The following is a 25679-nucleotide window of genomic DNA, read 5'->3' on the forward strand; positions in this document are numbered from 1 at the left end:
CTCCTCCAGCCCAGGCAATGATAGCATTTGGTGAGGTGGGATAGTTTGGAAATTGGTCACAAGATGGGGCTCCAATATCATCTATTGATTATTTAATAAACCGACTATTGAAAGGTAACCTTAATATACATACCTTGCTTTAAATTGTAATGGTATACAAAATAGAAGATAATGTCAGCTTTTAAGATAACTCATGTTGAATATTATGGCCAACTACGATTTGGAGTATTCAATGTTACCATAGCCAGAGGGTAAGGCATTCTCAAGTGTGCTATTCAATGGGGGACTATAGGATAACACTGTGGATTTGATTTGAGACTAGGAAAGTATAGTGGAACTAAAACCTTTTGCCCTCACAGTGCACCATTTCTAGGAAATAGCAATGTGTTAAAGCAGATTAGGATGTCTGTCTAGGAAAGTAATTGGATGATAAATTATTGTATCAAGTCTCACCAATCTAAATATAATTCGAGGAAAAAGACGGCGAGCTAGCTGAATTGATTTTGTTGTAACTTGAAAGCATAAAAAGGATAGATCGCCAGTCTGCTTCTTACGGCTTTGTCTGACCCGGGGCATCAACTGGACCTCAGCATTCACACAAAGCAGGGGAGCCCTATCGCCTCAATCTAAAAGAGTATTATTGGCTGATCAATGAAGATATAAAAAAAATGGTTGATGTATCATTGTTGGCGTCGTTAAAATAATGTTATCTTATTTACGGTTAGCTAGAGCATTTCACGCTATCTTTGCGTTTCCATAAAATACGCATATCCCTTTTTGAGTTTTTGGTATTGGCGGATAGACATTGCTTATCCACATTTCAACCACGTGTGTTGAAACGTCCCATCATTGCCTGAATTGAGGCAAAGAATGCAGCATACTGACAATGTAGAAAGGCCGACTTTGCATGAACCGAGAAATTATCTTCAGATTTCTAACTAGCAAATTATGTCGTCGATAATATGAGGACATTTGTCTACATTTTCATAAGGATCTCGCTGAAAATAAGTGTTTTTGTCAAAGCAAATAACTCGATTTCGCCACCCCCTCGTGGTCCCCGTGCCTCCTCCCAGTCCTGTCTTTGAAGGGCTAGTGACGAGTGGTTTGGTCCTTTTTCGTGTTAGATTCACATCAACTAGGAATGATGCTTCGACATTTTCTAAATGTGAGGTAAACTGTTGGCATAGTTTGCTAACGTTACGTATCAATGTAAGAAAAAGAGGGCCACTTTAATGAATGCATCAATCAAACATTAATTTAAACCAGTGAGATTGGAATTTGAAGACGGAGACCCTCCGACCCTTTCCCCCGAACCTGGATATCGGAATGGTGGTAAGTCATTTTGTTTTTAATTTCAGGCTGCATATGTGTCCGTAGACATGAGGCAAGTTGAAAAAAAAACGTTTTATTTTTATTTTTTATAGTATGGCCACAAAATATGTGCTATCTAGTTTGTCGTACCATGTCTGTCATATATGGCTAGTCTGTGTGGCAAACTGAAACAGAAGATGCTGTCCAGTCCGTTGTTGCCATTAGTTACAGGGACACTGCTGAACCCTGGCCTGTCACTGCTTCGCTCAAGTCATTTGACATGGTTATTATCTTTATCTGATCAACTAACTAAACCATATAGCTAATGTTATTCAGCCAGATCCCACGTGGCTGTTCCGTTTTTTTTTAGCTCATTTTAGCTAACTAACTAGTTACGTTATTTCATCTAGTGTGCTAGCTAACTCCAGTTAGCCACATCGCGCGCCCCTCCCTTGAAATGCAAGCATGAATGGCGGTGTTGTCTGTCAGCCAGGCAGGGTGATTCGGTTTTACGGGGCATTCATCACTTGGCTTAATATTAGTATTTATGTGCGGTCTACAACGTGTCACCGTTTAACACAATCTAGCAAGGCTAGCTAATATTATTATGATTGCCTTGTTACTGTTTGCCAGCTCAAACAGTTCTGAAAACTGACCGTCTTTTGTCTACTCCGACCGCGGCTTCCATTTCATTAATTGCGCTCAACTTAGTCACACAACAGAGACACTAATGTAGCTAATATGATTTTTAAGTTCGTACTAAAGAAACGAATGTTATGCTCAGCACATTACAATGACAATGTTTCCCATTGTCGGGATGCAACGTTTTCAGATAGAAGCTTGTTAATGTCCCTATCCTTCGCTTGTGGATACAATTAGTCCAATGGGAAAACAATTGATTCCAGCTAACTGCATCAGCGTGATGAAGTATCACTTCAGACCGTTTCAACGCTGTGCCGTCGTCTTGCACTTTAACATCACTTCACTGACTTCGTGTTTTCCTAAGGTACAGGCGCATTAGACCTTATGGTTAGTCATAAATGTGCTGTGCAACTTGAAATATTGTTTTTGATTGAATGGAGCGATTGGCCTGCCAACTCAATGTTGTAATCTTGTCTACTCCCCTCGAGTTATGCCGCGTTGACGTGCCAGTCAGAACTAGGAAACTCTGAAATTTCTGACTTCCTATATTTGACTAGCACGCGAACGTGGCATTATTCTTACATACAGCAGTGTTTTCAATAGACATTGAGGTTGTTCTAGCAGAGAATATGGTGGTTTATGATCAGAGGACACAAATCCCTCTCCATCCACGAGTCTCCTGCTCTCAAGACTGACAATTAGTAATTTGGGTTAGGTCCCAAGACTGGCTCTTAGCCGCAACACAGGGTATTTCTGTCATTAATGATCAGTCCGTCATTAATCTACCCAACCGCAGTGGACCCAGTATGTTACAGCTGAAACAGGCTGAACTGGTGCTTAGCTTCAGATTATGTCACCTATGTTTATTCTCAGACTGTACATTACTTTTCCCTTGGAAAACTAGGAATAGCCAGGCCTATTTTATGTTTCTGTATTCTCTAATGCCTGGTAAAACAAGGCATGTGTGTCATTACTGCTTTTTCCTTTATGGAACTAAATCTTATGGTCATCATTGTGGCTCTGTTGGATAGACTCACTGGCTTCCATGATTTAGAGAAGCATTACTGTGTTGTCAGTCCTGAGTTTAATGCTTTGCTCAAGGCTATAGTTTAGCCTCCATCTCACAATCTCAAGAACCATTGTTTACTTTGACCTCCCTAGTCTGAACCCTTTCCAGTATCCAAGAATGTTGTCATTCTGATTCCATGTCCAGCTGGTGTAGTTTACCTGCTCTCCCCAATAGTCAGTTTGAGGATTAGCTCTGCCTCCAGTGTGAGCAGCAGTGGGCGATCAAGGTGTTTAATTACAAACCCAGCATCTTCATAACTCTGTCTGGAAGGAGCTGTGTGTTTCAGAGATTGAATGAGACTAAGACTGAGGGCCTGAGACAGAACGCCTGAGACGGAGACAGTGTGTGTGTCTGTGTGTGTATACCATACAGAGACTGAGCAACAGAGACAGAAAAATACTGTGTGTGTGTCTTTGTTTCGGACAGATGGTTTGTTTACAGCTGTTGGATGGACTCACTGGCTACATACCTCATTGATTTCCATTTAATTGTCTCATGTACAGTAACTTGCAATGTTTTCGGTAAGAGGAAAATCAATGCAGACTGATGGTAATGTTGTGTTAAGAGCCTTTTACGCTTGGACATTACATTTGCTGAGCAAAAGTTATTCTGCTTCCTTCGCATTGTTGGCACACTGTGTAGTCGGCTGCAGTTCAATGTGTGTGTAGTTTTTATGTACGTATTTGTAGTAAGACTATTATAAAGATTAGGCTTCCGTTGCAGCACAAATTAGCCTATCCCAGCCCCAACTGAACCCAAATGCTAGTTGTTTTCAACATGCTTGATTTAATGTAAATGCTCCCCAGGGTTGCTCACTTGCCAACAGGAGAATGAAATGCTTGGCCTGTAGCTGCCAACAGCTGAATGATAGGGGGCTCTTACTGTACAGAAAGGAACTCTCTAATAATACATCCTTTTTATTTATGCATCATGCCCTGATGTGCTCTGGTTAATTTAATCCTATTGAAGATTGTGCCCAGCTGTTGTCCCTTCTTGCAACCATTGATGACCTGAGGAGTTAGTGGTAAGGGAAGTGCCTCAGTACACACACACCTTCCCTGTCCTCGGCACACCAGCATTATTATAACAAGTAAACATGAGAGGAATGGTTGATTTTGATCTTCGTCAGAATCAGCACTGCTGTTACGTAACCTCACATTCTATTTCACTATTCCCTTCCCCCTCTGCCACTTGGGCTGCACAAATTACATAAAGATGTTCTCAATGTGCAAATAAGGTAGAAAGAGAACCTAGACAGGAAGATGGAGAGAAAGGTAGAAAACAGAGACATGTCACAGCACGGGCACGCCCACCAATAATCCTCTCCATCTCTCCCAGCTTCCTGTTTACTGTGAGGCAATCCTACTCCCTTCCTCTCTCTACCCTGAATTCTTGCTTCTCTCTCTCTCTCTCTCTCTCTCTCTCTCTCTCTCTCTTTCTCTCTCTCTCTCCAGACAGACAGACACCTACCTACCTGTGTGGATCTGCCTGTAATGGAGCATAAACACAGAATACACACACAAATCAATGGCTGCTTACAGACTCTGTAACACTAGCCGTTCTGGCCACACCTCTGTCATTGGCCACTGGTTTCGTTCCTCACTGACAGACAATTATTTTATCACATACCGTATACTAAGAAAGGAAACAAACACAGCTAAATTAACAACAACATTCAGTCACAAAGCAAGTGGTTTATGTTTGAGCTAAAATGAGGATGTGGAGAGAGGCAGGGTGGACTTGTTTAGGCAGCGCACAGCTTGTTGTCAGGGGTGACGGTCAGACAGTCCTCCTGTGTGCTCAGTACTGCTCTCTGCTCGTCTCTACTTCCCCCTGAATGTGGACTCACCGTGAGGACAGATGTTTAGAAAGATCTAGTTTGACAACCTCAGAGCACTACTACGCCTATTGTTTGTCCTGTGTGCTTATTCTGTGGCATATTATTCAAGCAGCTCGCCAAAATGTGGTGCTGCATGTAGCCTAGTGGTTAGAGTGATGGGCCAGTAACCAAAAGGTTGCTAGATCGAATCCCCAAGTTGACAAGGTAAAACTCTGTCGTTCTGCCTCTGAACAAGGCAGTTAACCTGTTCCTAGGCCGTCATTGTAAATAAGAATTTGTTCTTAACTGACTTCACTAGTTAAACAAAGTAGAGGTCGACCGATTAATCGGAATTGCCGATTTCAAGTTTCAAGTCAACAATTGGAAAATAGGTATTTTTGGGCGCTGATTTGCTGATTTAATTTTTTAAATTTTTTATATACATTTATTTAACTAGGCAATTCAGTTAAGAACACATTCTTATTTTCAATGACGGCCTGAACGGTGGGTTAACTGCCTTGTTCAGGGGCAGAACGACAGATTTTCACCTTGTCAGCTCGGGGGATCCAATCTTGCAACCTTACAGTTAACTAGTCCAACGCAATAACGACCTGCCTCTCTCTCGTTGCACTCCACAAGGAGACTACCTGTAACGCGAATCAGTAAGCCAAGGTAAGTTGCTAGCTAGCATTAAACTTATCTTATAAAAACAATAAATCATAATCACTAGTTAACTACACATGGTTGATGATATTACTAGATATTATCTAGCGTGTCCTGCGTTGCATATAATCTGACTGAGCGGCGGTAGGCAGAAACAGGCGTGTAAACATTCATTCAAACAGCACTTTCGCGCGTCTTGCCAGCAGCTCTTCGCTGTGCGTCAAGCATTGCGCTGTTTATGACTTCAAGCCTATCAACTCCCGAGATGAGGCTGGTGTAACCGAAGTGAAATGGCTAGCTAGTTAGCGTGCGCTAATAGCGTTTCAAACGTCACTCGCTCTGAACCTTTGAGTGGTTGTTCCCCTTGCTCTGCATGGGTAACACTGCTTCGATGGTGGCTGTTGTTGTTGTGTTACTGGTTCGAGCCCAGGTAGGGGCAATGAGCGGGACGGAAGCTATACTGTTACCCTGGCAATACTAAAGTGCCTATAAGAACATCCAATAGTCAAAGGTTAATGAAATACAAATGGTATTTATAAATGGTATTTAATTATGGAATAGTCCTATAATTCCTATAATAACTACAACCTAAAACTTATTACCTGGGAATATTGAAGACTCATGTTAAAAGGAACCACCAGCTTTCATATGTGATGTTCTGAGCAAGGAACTGAAATGTTAGCTTTCTTACATAGCACATATTGCACTTTTACTTTCTTCTCCAACACTTTGTTTTTGCATTATTTAAACCAAATTGAACATGTTTAATTATTTACTTTAGGCTAAATAGATTTTATTGATGTATTATATTAAGTTAAAATAAGTGTTCCTTCAGTATTGTTGTAATTGTCATTTATTACAAATAAAAGATAACAAAAAATCGGCCGATTAATCGCTATCGGCTTTTTTTTGGTCCTCCAATAATCGGTATCGGTGTTGAAAAATCATAATCGGTCGACTTCTAAAACAAAGGTTAAATAAATAAAAGCCTAGTGTAGGCTATGTTATTGACTCATAACCCCAAACAACACACAACACAGATCATCACCTCAACTAGCTGTCCGTTAGTTTTTAGTTATTAAATGAAAAGGCTTTTGTCCTACAGTGATAATGGTGAATTGAATTACCGCTAGCTAATGTTTTGCTGAGCATGTTAACATGTTGAGCATCTTTCAAGCTGCTTTCACAGCAGGCCCTTTAGAGAGGTGCTGCATCTCATGTGAGCCATTACTGTGTTATTACCAGGCACTTAACTGCTGTACCTCATGTCATGTGAATAGTAAAGGGATCTTTGATCCCTGATAGGTCTAGAGAGGTGAGCTGTAAGCTGAGATAAAGAGGCGTGACTGGGGACACCAGCCCTGACCCCGTTCCTAGGCCTAATGCCTGAACGGCTGGAGCTAGAGAGCTGTAGCTGGGCTCACAGGGCTGCTGCTCACAGCTTGGGGCCAAGGGGTGTCAGAGTCCCGCCTCAGGCTGGAGAAGGGCTTGTCTGATCTGGGCGAGGGCACTGCCTCACGCCTTGTCACCCATCATCTGCTCTAACGCCCTCAGAGGAGAAGCCAGCCACACCCAACGCGTGCGCACACACTACTCACCCTGGAAATTGAAAAATACTCTTTAATGGGTGCTTAACATTAGATCTTTGTGCTAATACTGTGTACGATCATATATGGTTTATTTACTGTACAGTAACCTGTATACAAACCTACGACTTTCATCCCTTCCCCCTCTCACTACTCCTCTCTGTCTGTTTTGGCCTGGAGGCTGGAATGTGTGCTATGCCAATATCTGTTTGCCTCATGGATCACCCTTCTATCCTTGACTTACAGTACAGTCAGTGCCTATAAACCGGTTTTGCATTATGATTCATATCCTGGTTGTCCAAGCCCTTATACAGCAGCTTGAAGAGACACTGACTAAACAGACGGCATGCCTACCTATGCAGGACAGACACAAAGTCACTATCTTGGAGTGTAGCCCTCTGTCCATCCATATACTCAGCCACTAGACATGCTAGCTCTATAGTTTAAAATCTTTCATGTTGCCTGGACATCCTCCACACTCTGCTGAAGCATGTCTTCAGAACCCCTTCCCTCCCTTTTACCATGGCTGGGACCTTGTTTCCCCCACCAGACCTCTACATATGGATCATTTGTTTTCTGTTAGTGTTTTCATTCAGTCATTCTCTCTTTCCCTCTTTCCTTTATGGTTTTTCTCTCTCTCCGCTGCAGTCAGATGCTCTGGGTGCCAGCTGCCTGCCCCTATAGAAACATCTCTTCTGAAGCCATGCCCACATTGTTCCGTACCAACACAAACGGCCCCCTCGTCCACTGTCCCTCATGTCTCGCTACACACAGCCACACACACCACACACTTGTTCACAACAGTCAGTCTTCTGATGAATTCACCCTCTTTCTTTCCTCCCCTTCTTTCTTCACCCACATCTCTTTTTTTTTCTACTTTTTAGTCTCTTCTCTCCCACTCTTGTGTTTCTATCTCACGTGGCTGCAGCTGGAATGAGGGCAGTGTTTGGTGTTTAGTATGCTGCCGGTGGCTCTGTGTCTTTCCTGTCGCGTGGAAGAAAGAGGACGGGGCTTCTAGAGAGCCTCTTTTTGGGTAACGTGGGGGGTGACAGGGGGACTGTAAGAGGACTGTCTGTTTCCCAGGGACCCTCTTCTGGAATGTCAGTGATAGAGCCCACCTTGCTCCTTTCTTACACTACCCCTCCCCTCCCCAGCCTTCCATCTCAGCTAGCCTTCCCTATGGCTTCCCATGTCAACTTCCCATGGGAAGGCCAAGGCCTGTTTTGTTCTATGAAAGGTCATAGGGAAGTGGTGGGGGCAAACGGAGCTCATGCATTAGAAACACACTCCCTGTACAGTTGTATTGAGGCTGAGGAGACCGAGGAAGAGACCGAGGAAGCACCCCTCTGGTACACCTCTACAGTGTTAGTGATGGCATACTACATCAATAACCAAGGGGCCTAATGTTGCGTGAAACATGAAAAGTAATCATGTGCAGTCTAGTGTTGTGGTGACTATCTAACTGTACCTCACTGAGTGTGTTTACATGTGCCATTGGGCTGCCAACCTGCTGAATGACTTGACCCCTGGCCTCTCGTGTCTGGATCCAGGCTGATGCTTCTCCCCCATGTCCAGTCCCCAAGCTCCTGTCACCGTAGTAGCTCCTGGATTTGAACAACAGTCCCTGTCTGTCTCCGTCAACCCCTCCCCCCACGTGTGCAGTGTGTCCGGCGTGACAGATCAACACTTGTAGCCACGACTGTACTTGCCCCAAACTGGCCCATTCACGTCACATTAGCCCAGCTGCGACCACTTGCAGATGATGACAATAACGAAAATAGCAGATTTGTGATGCCCATCCTCCTCACCCCGCCTCCCCCGAATTCTCTCAAGACCCGTCTCCCAACATTACTCACTTATTCAGTCCTCGGAGAAAGAGGGGCTGACACTTCTATTACACTGGGTTGCTACGAAAGAGAGGAGGAGGAGGGAGAGTGAGCATGAAAGGACACTCTTTGAATCTTTTCTTCCCCCTGGAGAAGGAAGGAAGGAAAGAAGGTGGGGGATAAAAGTGTGGGGGATACTCATTGTCCTCTTTCATACAGAAAGTGAGTGAAATGGAGGAGGAGTGAGAGAAGCAGGGCATGGGGAAGTAGCAGGGGGAGTTCTAGACAACGAGCAAAACTGTTGGAGCAGCTGGGTTACGCAAACAGACATTCACCTTTTGGGCTGTAGTATTCTCTGTTGGCAAGGTTGTCACTCAGAAGACAGAAGAAGTAAAGTCTTCCTCTTATCTATGTTTGATGGCACATGTGGCCAGGCTTCCTCTTCTGGGTTTTCCCATTGTCATCATCCCATTCAACCCAAGCCAGACCCACCCAACCAACCCAAGCTGGACCCAAGCCAGACCCAGCCAACCAACCCAAGCCAGCCCAAGCCAGCGTTGTGCTGTGACCTGAAGAGGACAGACCCAAGACTCCTTGACAGTGATGCTTGGAGTGGGGGGGGGTTTACTGACTGTGGGAGAAAGGGGACAATAACAAATGGCTCTTCTTCTACTTGACTGACCCTCTATCCTATTGTCTTCTTTTGGGGTCAAGATCCAGGACACCTGCTGAGCCGCAGAGAGGCAGAGACAAAACAATCATCGTAATAATAGCCAGCCAGGGATTTAGTTATGAGAGATTTGTCAGGATTCATTTACGCAGAGTGGTTTTGAGCTTGTTGTTTTTTAGTCGTCATAAGTATATGGTGCATATGTGTGTTAAATCTGTGTGTGTGTGAGAGACCCACTTCACTCAATACACCTACAGGCATGAGAGAGTTGCTGGCCACTGTCGCTACACCAACTTCTGTGTCAAGTCCAGAGTTAGTAGAGGAATGAGAGGAACATACACTCATGGTGCTCACTCATCCCTGCACACACACCGTCCAGTTCACCCCACACAGAGTCTAGCACATTTGATCCTGCTTAAATCCTCTCAATCGCACAAAGATATAAGTAGTTGAATCGGGCTCTCTCACCATTCTTTTTCTTTCCCTGTGAGAGAGACACACGCACACACACTCTAGTATGCACATCCACACACTCTCTTATCCTACTCTGACATCCTGTCCACCCAAATCTTATCCATGCAGTCCTTTATAAGCGCGAGCAAGCACACAATCTCCCTCTCACGGCCTGACATGCAAAAACACGCTGCGTTACCATAGCGATGCTGCCCACATGATGGAAGATCTCGGCAACTGTTGGTAAGGCTCTGGCTGACTACAAAGCATGGAGCCTCACTCCCACATCACAAACACCAACGTCTGACTGCACAGACCAACTTGCTGCCCACTGACTCTAGTCAACATTTTAAACGCATTCAATGCCTGAGACTTAGTAAGGTTCATGGAACAGCCTCACTCGTGATTCATAGGGTAGAGTAAGCCTAGCCGAACTCCCTACATTCACTCAGCCTAACCCCCCCACACACACAGCATAGCCACACCAAATATTTTATACACACACGACTTAGGCCTACTAAAGAAGGAACAAAACGGTCACATTTAACCCATTTCCTTAGTGTGTTGACCCCTGTGTGTGACCCATGTCTGTCTGCTCCTCTCCCACCTCCAACTAACTAGATGAGTTAACTCCCCTCAAACAGACAGTGTGACAACACTTCACTCTGCTGTAATACTGGGAAGTCCAAGCACAATGATGCTGTCCATGCTGACAACCTGACAGGTTAGACTGTTAGAAATGGTATGCGACTGACTTATCGAAATACCAAGGGTTGTTGTCAACAAAGAGGAGTATTCAAAACCAGCATAGGCATTTGAGATATGTTTCTCTCTGTGAGTTATGGGTTAGATGGCACTATTATAGGGATGGTTCTGTATGGGAATCAAGTGATCTTTTAATTGTCAGAGTGGAGAAGGCTTTCAGAGCAGTGGTGTTGATGCATGGCCTTGTTACATTAGATTAAGGGCTGGTTGGTTAGGATTTGGCAATTTATGATGGAGCGTGAACAGTCAGCCAAGTCCTCTCGCTCCAGCTCTCAACACAGGCCACTTGGTGTTACAGCAAAGCGTAATAACATTGTGGATTAAATCCTCAATGTTAAAAGAAATACTAAAAAATGTACCCTCAAACAATTAGGCTAAACAAAAGTCTGACTTTCTCTCCTGAATCAACTGTGAACTTAATCAAATCCCTCAAGGAAGCAGTCTAGAGTGTATTGTCTCTTGTCTACACACAATAAGCCTCTTGTGTGAAGGGACGGAAATTAAATGTGCTTCCTTCGTTTTCTTTTTCTGTGTGAAGTGTCGTGACCCCAGTGGGTTGGGAAATGCACCATGTTTATACGCGCTATGAACCGGACAGTCATGTCTGGTAAGTCTCCGTCTACCCAAACTGTCTGTATGCACCTCTTTATGTCTGCGGGTACGTTTTGTGCTTGTCTATATGTGGTCTGGTGGTCTGTCTGCATGTGTGTGTGTAAATGTACATGTGCATGCGGTCAACAATTATTACAAGTATTGTCAACCTCTATGTCATCAGCACAATAATGTCTGTGTGTGTGGCTTTACCCAATGTGGTGTGAGTGATCTGCTATTCTGGTAGATATTCTATGCATGCTTGTTTTGTCTTGTTTCCCTGAATGTCTCCATGGTGAACATGTCTCTCTGTGGCACTGTTTTCCCACTGTTCTGTGGCCATGTTCATTATGGCACATTGTTATGGACCTAACACTACCCAGCAATGGATGACTTTGTACCAGTGTTGGGGAAGCTCCTCTGTTAATATTGATTATCAAGCTACCAATTACTTCACACTGGAAGAAGTTAAACTACACCAAGTTCATTTGAAAAACTAGTTCACTAGATCCAAATGAGAATTCTGGGATGGGCTGATGCTAAAAAAGAAAGGAAATTCTTGTTTACTTCAGCCATATCATCTTTTCTATTTACGAGAACAGTAGTGTGTAGTTCCAGTAGTTAGCTACAACGCTACATGGCAAAGAAAGTAATTAACTAAGTACTAAAACACTACCAAGATTGGAATTTAGTTCAACTACCACCAACTTCAAAATGTAGTTAAGTTACTTGTTGAACTACATGTAGTTCACTACTCCCCAACACTGTTTGGTACTGGGTAGACACTGGGTACCCTGTTTGGTACTGGGTAGACACTGGGTACCCTGCTTGGTACTGGGTAGACACTGGGTACCCTGCTTGGTACTGGGTAGACACTGGGTACCCTGTTTGGTACTGGGTAGACACTGGGTACCCTGCTTGGTACTGGGTAGACACTGGGTACCCTGCTTGGTACTGGGTAGACACTGGGTACCCTGCTTGGTACTGGGTAGACACTGGGTACCCTGCTTGGTACTGGGTAGACACTGGGTACCCTGCTTGGTACTGGGTAGACACTGGGTACCCTGCTTGGTACTGGGTAGACACTGGGTACCCTGCTTGGTACTGGGTAGACACTGGGTACCCTGCTTGGTACTGGGTAGACACTGGGTACCCTGCTTGGTACTGGGTAGACACTGGGTACCCTGCTTGGTACTGGGTAGACACTGGGTACCCTGCTTGGTACTGGGTAGACACTGGGTACCCTGCTTGGTACTGGGTAGACACTGGGTACCCTGCTTGGTACTGGGTAGACACTGGGTACCCTGCTTGGTACTGGGTAGACACTGGGTACCCTGCTTGGTACTGGGTAGACACTGGGTACCCTGCTTGGTACTGGGTAGACACTGGGTACCCTGCTTGGTACTGGGTAGACACTGGGTACCCTGCTTGGTACTGGGTAGACACTGGGTACACTGCTTGGTACTGGGTAGACACTGGGTACCCTGCTTGGTACTGGGTAGACACTGGGTACCCTGCTTGGTACTGGGTAGACACTGGGTACCCTGCTTGGTACTGGGTAGACACTGGGTACCCTGCTTGGTACTGGGTAGACACTGGGTACCCTGCTTGGTACTGGGTAGACACTGGGTACACTGCTTGGTACTGGGTAGACACTGGGTACCCTGCTTGGTACTGGGTAGACACTGGGTACCCTGCTTGGTACTGGGTAGACACTGGGTACCCTGCTTGGTACTGGGTAGACACTGGGTACCCTGCTTGGTACTGGGTAGACACTGGGTACCCTGCTTGGTACTGGGTAGACACTGGGTACCCTGCTTGGTACTGGGTAGACACTGGGTACCCTGCTTGGTACTGGGTAGACACTGGGTACCCTGCTTGGTACTGGGTAGACACTGGGTACCCTGCTTGGTACTGGGTAGACACTGGGTACCCTGCTTGGTACTGGGTAGACACTGGGTACCCTGCTTGGTACTGGGTAGACACTGGGTACCCTGCTTGGTACTGGGTAGACACTGGGTACCCTGCTTGGTACTGGGTAGACACTGGGTACCCTGCTTGGTACTGGGTAGACACTGGGTACCCTGCTTGGTACTGGGTAGACACTGGGTACCCTGCTTGGTACTGGGTAGACACTGGGTACCCTGCTTGGTACTGGGTAGACACTGGGTACCCTGCTTGGTACTGGGTAGACACTGGGTACCCTGCTTGGTACTGGGTAGAGCTGGTGCTGAACAACTGCAGCCGCTCTTCCCAAACAGGCTTTGAATTCCGTTTTTCCCGGTCCCTAAAGAGAGGCTGGAATACCAGGCATGCATTATATGGACTGTTGTTGTTGGATCAGGGCACAAACATTCAAACTATGTGGGTGAGATCTGATGACAGCGGCCTTACTGAGAGAACCAGGGCTTATCATTTAAAGATGTCTAAACTGAGAGTGGGTTTATATAGCATGCGGGATCCTCTAGACTCAACAGAACACGGTTTCTAGGTCAGCCTACTATACAGTTCTTCTCTGTACCACCAAGACTCCCTCCTCTTGGCCTTGTCGAAGCATTAAACGTGACACCTTTTTATAGCCCCCTTATGTGGTTTTGCTATGATGTGGAGGTTGTGTTGCCCTGTATAACTGCCAGTTGTCGCCAGATAGATTAGGAAAGAAACCAAGCGTTTATATAAAGCGACCGACCGACCGCCCGTCAGTCCGTCTCCTGCCCCTCTCACAGAACAGCTGAGAAGCCTGAGCTCTGGCAATTGCCCAGGGTTCAGATCGCTGTGTGTGTGTGTGTTCACACTGTGAAATGTTCAACATTCAAGTATGTGTCTGTGCACACGCGTGCAGACGTAACCACTTACCTGTCCCTCTGAGCAGAATGCACTGAGAGGGGACAGGGGTGACTGTGATGGCTGGGCGGAAGTATCCATGGGAGACCGATGGTGACAGACGGATAGATAGAGGAGATGCATAGCACTGGAGATAGATTACACCAACATCTAAAAAGAACCCCCGCTCCCCTTGAAAGGGTTGGGAAGGGTCCCTCAATATGTTCAAGAAGAGGAGGATGCGGAAGGTAGAGAACAGGAGAAGTGGAGAGAAAGAGGGATGCTGTGGAATCAATGAGGGGGTGTGAGTGAGTGACTGCAGGGGTTATTACCCTGCCTGAATGCCATTAGGTTTCTCATGTCTTTGGTTTTGGTCTGAAGAAGACCTGTCTGCGTTGTTGCTGTACAACAATACCTACTAGAGCCTAGTCTCTTAGGATTAACGGCTGGTATTGTCCCTGACTGTTGTGTGTGGATACTGCCCTGCTCTGACCGCCTGCCTGTGTCTCTGACCGTCTAGCTAACTGTTATTTGGGAGCGGTGGCTTCCATGGCAGATCCAGTTTCAGGTGCCTGTTGTTCCATACTGGCTGCCCGTGAAACTCTAGCCTGGTGTAGAGTGAAGAGGGGTGTGAGTTGCTAGAAGAGCAACGACATGACGTGGTCCTCTACGTGGTCCGCTAATGACCTTTAGCATCCATTAATGTACCAGTCGGGTGGTGTACTAAGGTTTTACAATGTTGGAGATGGAATGAATGCATGTTGCAGACAGTCAGTGCAGACTGGATACAGGCCAGGGTTCTTGTCTATAAATACCTCATCCCCTGCTTTGTAATGATGGACTCTCAGCTCGTTGAGTTTCTCTGCTGTTGCCACGTTGTCAGCCTCGACTCAGTCCCTCTAAGGGGCCGGGCTGTACTGAGGGCTGAACAGACACATCTTGGTGTGTGATACACTCAATGCTGGAGTGATGCAGCTCTGATGTATTCTGATGAAGCCTAGCTGTGCCCAGTTTAGCCCCAGTGCTTTCAGCCTCTAAGGGCCCCGCTGAGCGTGTACACACACACACATACCAGGTGGAGGCAGGGCTGTCCAGGCGTACTGTTAACAGTCAATTTACCACAGCAAGCCTATGCCAGCTGCTCGCTCGTCCACTCTCCCACTCACTCAGGAATGGTGAGGGTGTCAGTTGTCCCTAAGCTATTGACCAGGACCAGTTTGTGTGGGTAAGGTCAGTCCCAGGAGTAATAGTACGGATCCTAGGCCAATACTCTGAGGAGTAATGTTTTTCCCTGGAGCTGCAGTACTCTATCCAGCTCTGCATCCTCTGCTGAGGAATAACCTGTGAACAGACGCGCTGTCCCCAATCACAAGTGATTCACAACTGGGAAGGTTTTAAAAGCCCAGGTCTTTTCATTGCTGTATCCTTTAAAGGTGTTTCAGGAGCCTGTGACAGGCCAAGTAGTGGAGAATCTGATCTTCAACCTGGTTTGCACCCTTCCAAACTGTATCCAGTCTGCTATTGTCACTGCTGTTGGCATGTGAGAGTGAGACATTGTAAGACAGGCCAACTCTCTGAGAAAGTGGTAGATTCTCCTACACTTGTTCAGGTGGGGTTTTGATATTTGATCCCATTGAGTATTTTAAGGAGAATTGGGAATCACTCATCCACGTACTTTTAGCCAAATTCCCATCCCATCCTCCCCCCATCTGGGCAAAACCATTTCTCACCGTCTTTCTTGTGAATGGAGATAGTTGTCACCAATTCATCTCATGGAGGAGACAACCCTGTGTATATTACAACCCTTAGTCTATTTGGGACATATTTTCCTGACAACAGACAAATGACCTCAGTTAGCCTCTACCAAAGCCGTGTGTGTGTGTGTGTGTGTGTGTGTGTGTGTGTGCTCACACAGTGAGTGATTGATGTTCATTCCCTCTGGTGGTTGACAGCTCATCTGTGCTGCTACTTGTTTGTGTGGGTGTGTTGGTTTGCATTCATCAGCTGGATAATATGGAAAGGAGGTGAATATTGACATTGCGGGAGAGAGAGAGAGGTAAGAATGAAAAGAGGGACATATTTGTCTTTCGTTCATTTGTGATGATGACGATTACATGGCTGTATGCTGGTTTAGAGATGAGTGAAGGTAAACCTAAAGCCAGAGGGAGAGGAGGGGTGTGTGTCTGACTTGCCGTAGGGCCTGTGAAGGTGTGAACCGTGTGATGGTTAGAGCTGTGTTTCCACCTGCTGTTGAGTCAATGTGCATTCAGCTCCGCTGTGTGACGGCTACTGCATCGTCATGCAGATCCTGACAGGAAGGACTGGATACGCTCAGGGGGACAGGGATTTACTAACTAACAGCTTATATCTGCTACACAATGTGAAGTAGAATCAGACACAGCTACCACTACTACAGGTTGCTCTGTCCTCTGCAGTGGTGTTAGTTGTGCTGTGTTTGTGTAAGTATCTTCTGCATGTTATGTACTGTAGTCAGGAGTGACATCGTGGGGCTGAGGAAGTTGCTTTGACAGAGTCAAATTACCGTCAAGAAGGAAGAGCCATGCTGTATAAAGATTTTGTAGATGGTGTAGCCTATAAACCATACTTAGTTACTACAGTCAATCTAGATATATCTGATGTCTTCTTGAGATTCGTGTCCTCCCTATCTCCCTTTGAGGTACAGTCTTGACCACCACCCCTGGAGACAGACAGACACCATGTAACGTGGCCTGTTGACTGTCGTGTTTTACTATGTGTCTTTTTCCTCTTTCCAAATCTACCTCCCAAAGGCTTGGAGCACCGATAATCTGGACACTTCCGGGGAGCCCACTACCCGCTCCGTGGGCACCACTGCCAACTTGAAGGGGAAGATGAGCAAGAGGTGAGACTGCCACTAAGACTGGCACACTGCCCTCCAGGTCTAAATCATTTCACTGAGGGTGAATTGGAACAGTTAAAGATCATTTTAAAGAGGGTGGACCAAGTACACTGCTGACCTGCACAAGGGAAATGTGACTGCAGTGTAGTTACAGGACGCAGAAGTGGTGTGAAATGTGACTGCAGTGTAGTTACAGGACGCAGAAGTGGTGTGAAATGTGACTGCAGTGTAGTTACAGGACGCAGAAGTGGTGTGAAATGTGACTGCAGTGTAGTTACAGGACGCAGAAGTGGTGTGAAATGTGACTGCAGTGTAGTTACAGGACGCAGAAGTGGTGTGAAATGTGACTGCAGTGTAGTTACAGGACGCAGAAGTGGTGTGAAATGTAAAACCTGAGGCACCGATGGAACTTTGGTGCCAGACAAGGGATGCCAAGCATAGACTGAGAGGAAGGGTGTATATTATATAGACTGTAGTATTTCAGGTCCACTATACTTTGTAGCTGTGCTCTGTGATGACTGCCCTTGTATGGACATCCCTGTCAGGTCTTAAACCACTTCTGTAGAGACACGGGACAGAGAGAAGTTTAAACGCATACAGAGAACCTCAGAACTCCCCTTACGGCCCACGCAGTGCTGTGAAACAGGAACGTCCCCAGTTTCATTTCCCCCTGGCTGCTGTGAGGTTATGTGGTAGTTGACAGTGGGAGGTTGATGTAATGTGAAGCTTAGAGGAGTGAGGGATGTCACTGATCAAGTTTGGCCCTTGTATTGCCACTAAATAACCGCTTAACCACAACGCTAAACCTAATGTCTAACCCTAACCTTAAATTTAAGACCAAAAACACGTTTTTGTTTTCATACATTTTTATAATGTAGCCAATTTTGACTTTGCAGCTGGCCCATCTAGCAGAAATCGCTCATATCTGCCTGCAGGGCAAGATTCATGACAATAAACGTCGAGCTGCAAAAATCACCATGCCATGGAACTGCCGCAGTCTATGTGGGCATTTAGGAGTAGGGACATGCAAAGCAGTCTGCCCAGGGTGGTTTCTGTTCATACGAGAACCACGGTCACTGTCAAGCTCCCATAGCTACAGTTTTGTTTGTCCTGGCTACAGTTTGTCCCATAGATACAGTTTTGTTTGTCATGGCTACAGTTTGTCCCATAGCTACAGTTTTGTTTGTCCTGGCTACAGTTTGTCCCATAGCTACAGTTTTGTTTGTCCTGGCTACAGTTTGTCCCATAGCTACAGCTTTGTTTGTCCTGGCTACAGTTTGTCCCATAGCTACGGTTTTGTCCTGGCTACAGTTTGTCCCATAGCTACAGTTTTGTTTGTCCTGGCTACAGTTTGTCCCATAGCTACAGCTTTGTTTGTCCTGGCTACAGTTTGTCCCATAGCTACAGTTTTGTTTGTCCTGGCTACAGTTTGTCCCATAGCTACAGTTTTGTTTGTCCTGGCTACAGTTTGTCCCATAGCTACAGCTTTGTTTGTCCTGGCTACAGTTTGTCCCATAGCTACAGCTTTGTTTGTCCTGGCTACAGTTTGTCCCATAGCTACAGTTTTGTTTGTCCTGGCTACAGTTTGTCCCATAGATGCAGTTTTGTCCTGGCTACAGTTTGTCCCATAGCTACAGTTTTGTTTGTCCTGGCTACAGTTTGTCCCATAGCTACAGTTTTGTTTGTCCTGGCTACAGTTTGTCCCATAGCTACAGCTTTGTTTGTCCTGGCTACAGTTTGTCCCATAGCTACAGCTTTGTTTGTCCTGGCTACAGTTTGTCCCATAGCTACAGTTTTGTTTGTCCTGGCTACAGTTTGTCCCATAGATACAGTTTTGTCCTGGCTACAGTTTGTCCCATAGCTACAGCTTTGTTTGTCCTGGCTACAGTTTGTCCCATAGCTACAGTTTTGTTTGTCCTGGCTACAGTTTGTCCCATAGCTACAGCTTTGTTTGTCCTGGCTACAGTTTGTCCCATAGCTACAGTTTTGTTTGTCCTGGCTACAGTTTGTCCCATAGCTACAGCTTTGTTTGTCCTGGCTACAGTTTGTCCCATAGCTACAGTTTTGTTTGTCCTGGCTACAGTTTGTCCCATAGCTACAGCTTTGTTTGTCCTGGCTACAGTTTGTCCCATAGCTACAGTTTTGTTTGTCCTGGCTACAGTTTGTCCCATAGATACAGTTTTGTCCTGGCTACAGTTTGTCCCATAGCTACAGCTTTGTTTGTCCTGGCTACAGTTTGTCCCATAGCTACAGTTTTGTTTGTCCTGGCTACAGTTTGTCCCATAGCTACAGCTTTGTTTGTCCTGGCTACAGTTTGTCCCATAGCTACAGTTTTGTTTTTCCTGGCTACAGTTTGTCCCATAGCTACAGTTTTGTTTGTCCTGGCTACAGTTTGTCCCATAGCTACAGCTTTGTTTGTCCTGGCTACAGTTTGTCCCATAGCTACAGTTTTGTTTGTCCTGGCTACAGTTTGTCCCATAGCTACAGTTTTGTTTGTCCTGGCTACAGTTTGTCCCATAGCTACAGTTTTGTTTGTCCTGGAGCTTCTTCTAACCTAAGTGTAGGTCTACTAATTCACCCAAACATAGACAGACTGTATACAGGGCTTCTACTGCTGCACTAACGTTAGAACAATGTTGGTCTGCTGCTGTTCAAGACAAATACATTCTCTGTATTGTGACTCTCACACTGTGACTGTATAATGCTGTTATTTCATCTAATCTGACTGCTGTGTGTGTTTCTATCTCAGGCTGTCTGTTGTGAAAGGTCACTTCCCTAAGCTCGTTGACTGTGCCCACTTCCACTATGACAATGTGGAGTTTGGCTCCATCGAGGTAGGTTTTGACACAAGACTGTGCGTGCGGGCTAAAATGCCCATTTTAGAAATGTAAACTACAAAAATGTCCGGCTGACTAAATGAAGTGTGTTTTAGCCATGTCTATCTATTACTAATGTTTTAGGTCCTTTTGGATGTTCCAGTGGCCTGCATTAGAACCCCAGCCTCATGTTGTAATGTTACTGTAGTGATGACAACCCCAGTCTCATGTTGTAATGTTACTGTAGTGACGACAACCCCAGTCTCATGCTATAATGTTGCTGTCGTGACGACAACCCCAGTCTCATGTTGTAATGTTACTGTAGTGACGACAACCCCAGTCTCATGTTGTAATGTTACTGTAGTGACGACAACCCCAGTCTCATGCTATAATGTTGCTGTCGTGACGACAACCCCAGTCTCATGCTGTAATGTTACTGTAGTGGTGACAACCCCAGTCTCATGCTATAATGTTGCTGTCGAGACGACTACCCCAGTCTCATGCTGTAATGTTACTGTAGTGGTGACAACCCCAGTCTCATGCTGTAATGTTGCTGTCATGACGACAACCCCAGTCTCATGTTGTAATGTTACTGTAGTGACGACAACCCCAGTCTCATACTGTAGTGACGACAACCCCAGCCTCATGTTGTAATGTTACTGTAGTGACGACAACCCCAGCCTCATGCTGTAATGTTACTGTAGTGGTGACAACCCCAGTCTCATGCTGTAATGTTACTGTAGTGGTGACAACCCCAGTCTCATGCTGTAATGTTACTGTAGTGGTGACAACCCCAGCCTCATGCTGTAATGTTACTGTCGTGACGACAACCCCAGCCTCATGCTGTAATGTTACTGTAGTGACGACAACCCCAGCCTCATGCTGTAATGTTACTGTAGTGACGACAACTCCAGCCTCATGCTGTAATATTACTGTAGTGACGACAACTCCAGCCTCATGCCTGTAGTGTTGCTGTCGTAATGATCACATGTGAACAGGACTGACACACTACTAAGGACCTCACAGTACAGGTCTCACTGTGGGTTACTGTGGGTGGGTGGGTGGGTGTGTGTACCGCATGTCTGTACTGTGTGTGTTCCTGTCAGAATACATCAGGGCTATGGGCGGAAGGTGGTGGGCACAGTGGAGAGAGGAGAGCAGCTGAGGCCTGAGGCTGGCTCTCTTTCTTTGTACCTGACCTACACAAACTCACTCACTCACGCGCAAACAAACTCACTCTGATTTTCAGTCCATGGGCATCATAGTGGAAGAGCAGCAGTACTCTCTTTTCTCTGACGTTCTCACTCATACCTCTCTAGATATAGATAATGTAACGTCATCCTATTACAAGGATTAGGTAACTTAATGCCGTTTTAAACATATTCATGATGATGAACACCATACACCTGATGTAGTGAGTGACATTATTACCTCCATGTCTCTTCCCGCCCAGCACAGCTGTTTGTGCTCTCGTTCTCTGTGCTGGAGTGTGTGTGTGTTGAGCTGAGGGAGCACTGCTCATTAGTGTCTGAAGCCCCTGAAGAAAAGAGATCTGAAAGAGGCCATTCTCATCTCATTGTCCTTGCTCTCTGAGTCAGAAACAAACACACGCCAAAGCTCCTCCTTTTCTTCTTCTTTCTTGCATTTGCTTTCTTAAGTCTCTCTGGTTCCTTTCTCTTTATCTCTCTCTCTCTCTCTTCCTACCGCCCTCCACTGAGTCTCTCTCTCTCCCTCTCTCTGCATCTCTCTCTCTCTCTCTCTCTCTTCCTACCGCCCTCCACTGAGTCTCTCTCTCTCCCTCTCTCTGCATCTCTCTCTCTCTCTCTCTCTCTTCCTACCGCCCTCCACTGAGTCTCTCTCTCTGGTTCCTTTCTCTTTATCTCTCTCTCTCTCTTCCTACCGCCCTCCACTGAGTCTCTCTGGTTCCTTTCTCTTTATCTCTCTCTCTCTTCCTACCGCCCTCCACTGAGTCTCTCTCTCTCCCTCTCTCTGCATCTCTCTTTCTGTCCTGCTGCTCTCTCTGTATCTCTCTCTGCATTAGTCATAGTGGATTTGATGTGAAGGTCCTCCAGACAAACGCTCCGAAGTCCACAACACTGCCGGTCTCATTTCAGATGAAAGTATTTTCTATTTTAATCCACCTGGAGCCTCCACACCGCCCTCACTTCTTCCTCCTCTTCCCCAAAAAAGAGAATAGACACGAAGAAACTGTTTTCCTTTTGTGCTTGTTTGTAGAAGCCCACTTGCTTGTACATCCGGGCCACCAGAACCCCATGGGTGTCCTACGGCTCCACCCGAGGCTTTCTATTAGTGACACATGGCTCTGTTGTCACTAGTTTAGCAGGCTTGTCTTTTCACAGCTTTCTCTGCATTGTTAAGTCCATTAAACTTCAATACTGTTTGTTGGCTGTTTGTCGGCCATTTTGAAAGATCTCCTCTGATTTAGTTGGCTACTTTATTAGAAGATGCAGAATCTGGGCGACTAGGAGGGAGGTTGTGTAAAAGGTACCAGGCAAGGATTGCCATTTCCCTGGATATAATGTATCCTGATCGTGTGTGTAGGTATAGGAGGGTGCTTTGCAGTATCCTTGTATGTGTGTTTGCTTATTCAGTGTACAGTAGGCTATATGTTTTGTATAGTTGCTCCTCCTGTTCCTCTGACCCATGCTTGAGTGTGTGTGTGTGTGTTTCTGTTCCTCAGTTGCAGTTTGCGAATGAGCAGAGCGTTGCTAGCTGGAACTCGGGCTCTGCCAAAAACCTGGTTTTCCTGGTGCAGGTGTCCTGCCAGGTGAGTGGGCATGGCCACATACCCTCGCCCAACACGAGCACATCTCCTTGCCAGGGCTATATCTAACCCAGACACATTCATACCAACACGTATGAGTGGAACAGAGTGGGAATATATTTTGTATATATTTAGAATTTGTGTGGGAATATATTTCCCCCTCCCTCTCTCCTCCTGTCTGACTTATTACCCCCCTTCCTTGCTATCCTCCTCACATGAATATTTATGTCCCCTCTTCTTTCCCTCTCTCTGTCTCTATGTGATGTAGGCTAAGATGTGGATGGTTCGGCGCTCCTATGAGGAGTTCCGTACTCTGGACGCTCACCTCCACCAGTGTATCTACGACCGGCGTTACTCCCAGCTGCTGCCCCTGCCACCCCTCAGCGAGATCGGGGACAGGGTAGAGGTGAGTGGGGACTGTGGGAGAGCTTATTTGTTGAGGTGGTTATGTAGCATTCTGGCTGAATTAGCTGTAGAATGTTTTTCTGTACTGTATGGAGGTCAATGGTACCGCTGTAGGTTAGCATGAAGACCTCTGAGAATGACATGAAATGACCTTCATCGAGGTGATGTAGTCATGGTTGTCTGTGACCTGTCTGTCTCTACACATTTGTTCTCTGATTCTAGCAGGTGTTGATATTTGGGTCACCTGTCTTCATCTATGGTATCTGGGAGTAGATGTATGTAAATGGCTGTCGGCTCCTACAGTAGCTGTGTGTTAAAAGTCCTGTGTCAGTTGTTTTTGTTGTTTATCAGATCTTCACCCCGCTGCTGTCGGAGTACCTGAGCCGCCTCTCCATGATCGTGGACAACAAGCTCAACTGTGGGCCTGTGCTCACCTGGATGGAGGTGAGACTAAGTATCTTCAGAAAACATAAGAGCGTGGCCTGTGTGGTCCAGTGGTTACAGCCGCTGACCCCGGCTCACATATATGCCAGAGTCAGCATGGGTTCGAATCTGGCCCACTGCCTTTTGATTCTCCCTCCCCATCTTTCACACGGTAGTACGATCTCTTCCATAAAGATAAAAAAACAAAACATAGTGGGACTGCTTTTTTTTTTTGAAGGAGTGGGCCTGCCCCTCCCCCTGAAGATATTGAAAGAAAGAGTGAAGGTGAGAATAAGCTGTAAAAACATGGAAACATAAGAAGTTGGCCAGAGAAAGAAGACAATTGTTGGGGAAGACCAAAGAAGAGTGGGAGAGAGAAAGACAGCTAGAGAGACAGGCTTTGTCTTACCACCTGTGCATTAGCCCTACTACTATAATTAAGGGTTATTGAGAAAGTGGTGTAATTATTTGCCTGTCTATTCCTTAAACAACAGAGGTTTGTGTTTGCTGTTCCTCCCAGATTGACAACCGTGGGAATCGGTTCCTCCTGAAAGAGGAAGCTTCGCTCAACGTTCCCGCCATCGCCGCTGCTCATGTCATCAAGCGCTACACGTCGCAGGCCAGCGACGAGATCTCCATTGAGGTATGGAGCTGCTGCAGGGATACTCAGAACCACATGAGATTTACATTAGTGGCAGTATTAGTTTTCAGATTTCTGTGTCACCTCTGTCTGGGCCTTGGTATCTCTGTTTGGCTGTCACCTTCCTTTTCCTTCTCTTTTTTCCTCCTCCATCTTCATGTTCTGTCTATTCCTGTCCTCTCCTCCTCCTACTGCTCCTCTTTCTGTTTCTGGGCCAGAGCACCCTGGAATGGGGTTACCCATACACTGAGGCACATTTTAGCTCTTTCTTTCTTTGTGTCGCTCTCTGTCTCATCTCCTCTCTGTCCTGTCCTCCTCAAAGTGAGGAATGGCAACTGTTTCTCATCTGTTCTCTGAAATAAGTTCAGGCAGGACTATATTATGCCCTGATCCAGCTTGTTGTGTCTGGATAATGTTTAGTTTTGGGGCTGGTGTTTTGACTGCCGAGGCTGTATTATGTGTGTTGATGTACTTTTGGCTCAGATGGTGGGGGTGATAAATGAAGTAATCTGGCTCGTTTGCCTATAGACTTTGTCTGAAGTCGGAGGTTGTTTAATGTTTAATGTCTTTGTCTGTGTCTCTCTCTCCAGGTGGGAGATATCCTGTCTGTAATTGATATGCCACCCAAAGAGGACTCTAACTGGTGGAGGGGGAAGCATGGCTTCCAGGTACACAACACAATCACTGGAGACTTCCGCCGCTGGCTGTCTCCCTCACACACACGCCTGTCTCCCTCACACACACGCCTGTCTCCCTCACACACACACCTGTCTTCCCCACCTACTCTGAAGAGACCCGCTGCAGGACAACAGTTCTCCAGATGATGGCTACGTTCACTATCTCACGTTTCCATGTTTCTGTACTTCCCTTTCCCTTCTCATTTTGTTTCCTCTATTTCTTTATATTTCTTTCTTTCACTGTTCTCTATTTTCACTAAGCTTCTACTTTTAACTAATTTGCTCTTGTTTTTTTTAACCTATGTCATGTGTAAACTATTGTGTGTGTTTTTGTGTGTGTCCGTGCTTGTTATCCTCAGTTACTTTGATGGTCTTTCCCCACTTTAGGTGGGCTTCTTCCCCAGTGAGTGTGTGGAGCTCATCAACGAGAAGCCTCAGTCCACCGCTAAAATAGGTAGCTTACACACACACACGTTATGACACCACCATACTGAATCCCACTTACTGTACATTGTCACATACAGTGCCTTTGAAAAGTACTCAAACATTTTGTTGCGTTAGTCTTATTCATAAATCTACAGACGATACCCCATAATGACAAAGTGAAAACAAGTATAAAATAAAAAAAATAAAAAACAGGAATACCTTATTTACATAAGTATTCAGACCTTTTGCTATGAGAATTGAAATTGAGCTCAGGTGCATCCTGTTTCCATTGATCATCCTTGAGATGTTTCTACAACTTGATTGGAGTCCACCTGTGGTAAATTCAATTGATTGGACATGATTTGGAAAGGCACACCTGTCTATATATATATCTCTCTAGACCTGTCTATA

General features: G+C 45.7%; 1 protein-coding gene across 5 annotated transcripts in view; it reads left to right on the forward strand.

Moving 5' to 3' along the window:
• Positions 1-355: 355 nt before the first annotated feature.
• The window catches only part of LOC110538747 (uncharacterized), a 44409-nt gene continuing 19085 nt past the window's right edge, over positions 356-25679 (forward strand). For 2 of the 5 annotated variants that reach the window (XM_036943107.2, XM_090193430.1), the window contains exons 1-9: positions 356-1332; positions 17008-17099; positions 19846-19930; positions 22614-22700; positions 22966-23103; positions 23454-23546; positions 24046-24168; positions 24756-24833; positions 25230-25296. In XM_036943107.2, the coding sequence (XP_036799002.2) occupies positions 1327-1332; positions 17008-17099; positions 19846-19930; positions 22614-22700; positions 22966-23103; positions 23454-23546; positions 24046-24168; positions 24756-24833; positions 25230-25296 (769 nt within the window). In that variant the 5' untranslated portion in view covers positions 356-1326. Of the gene's footprint in view, positions 1333-11342; positions 11412-16531; positions 16896-17007; positions 17100-19845; positions 19931-22613; positions 22701-22965; positions 23104-23453; positions 23547-24045; positions 24169-24755; positions 24834-25229; positions 25297-25679 lie in introns of those variants that run through there. The other 3 variants (XM_036943091.2, XM_036943102.2, XM_036943116.2) reach the window with 2 other exon arrangements.

This window comes from Oncorhynchus mykiss, chromosome 2 (genome assembly GCF_057628025.1).
Source record: "Oncorhynchus mykiss isolate SJ-2025 chromosome 2, ASM5762802v1, whole genome shotgun sequence".
NCBI lineage: Eukaryota > Metazoa > Chordata > Actinopteri > Salmoniformes > Salmonidae > Oncorhynchus > Oncorhynchus mykiss.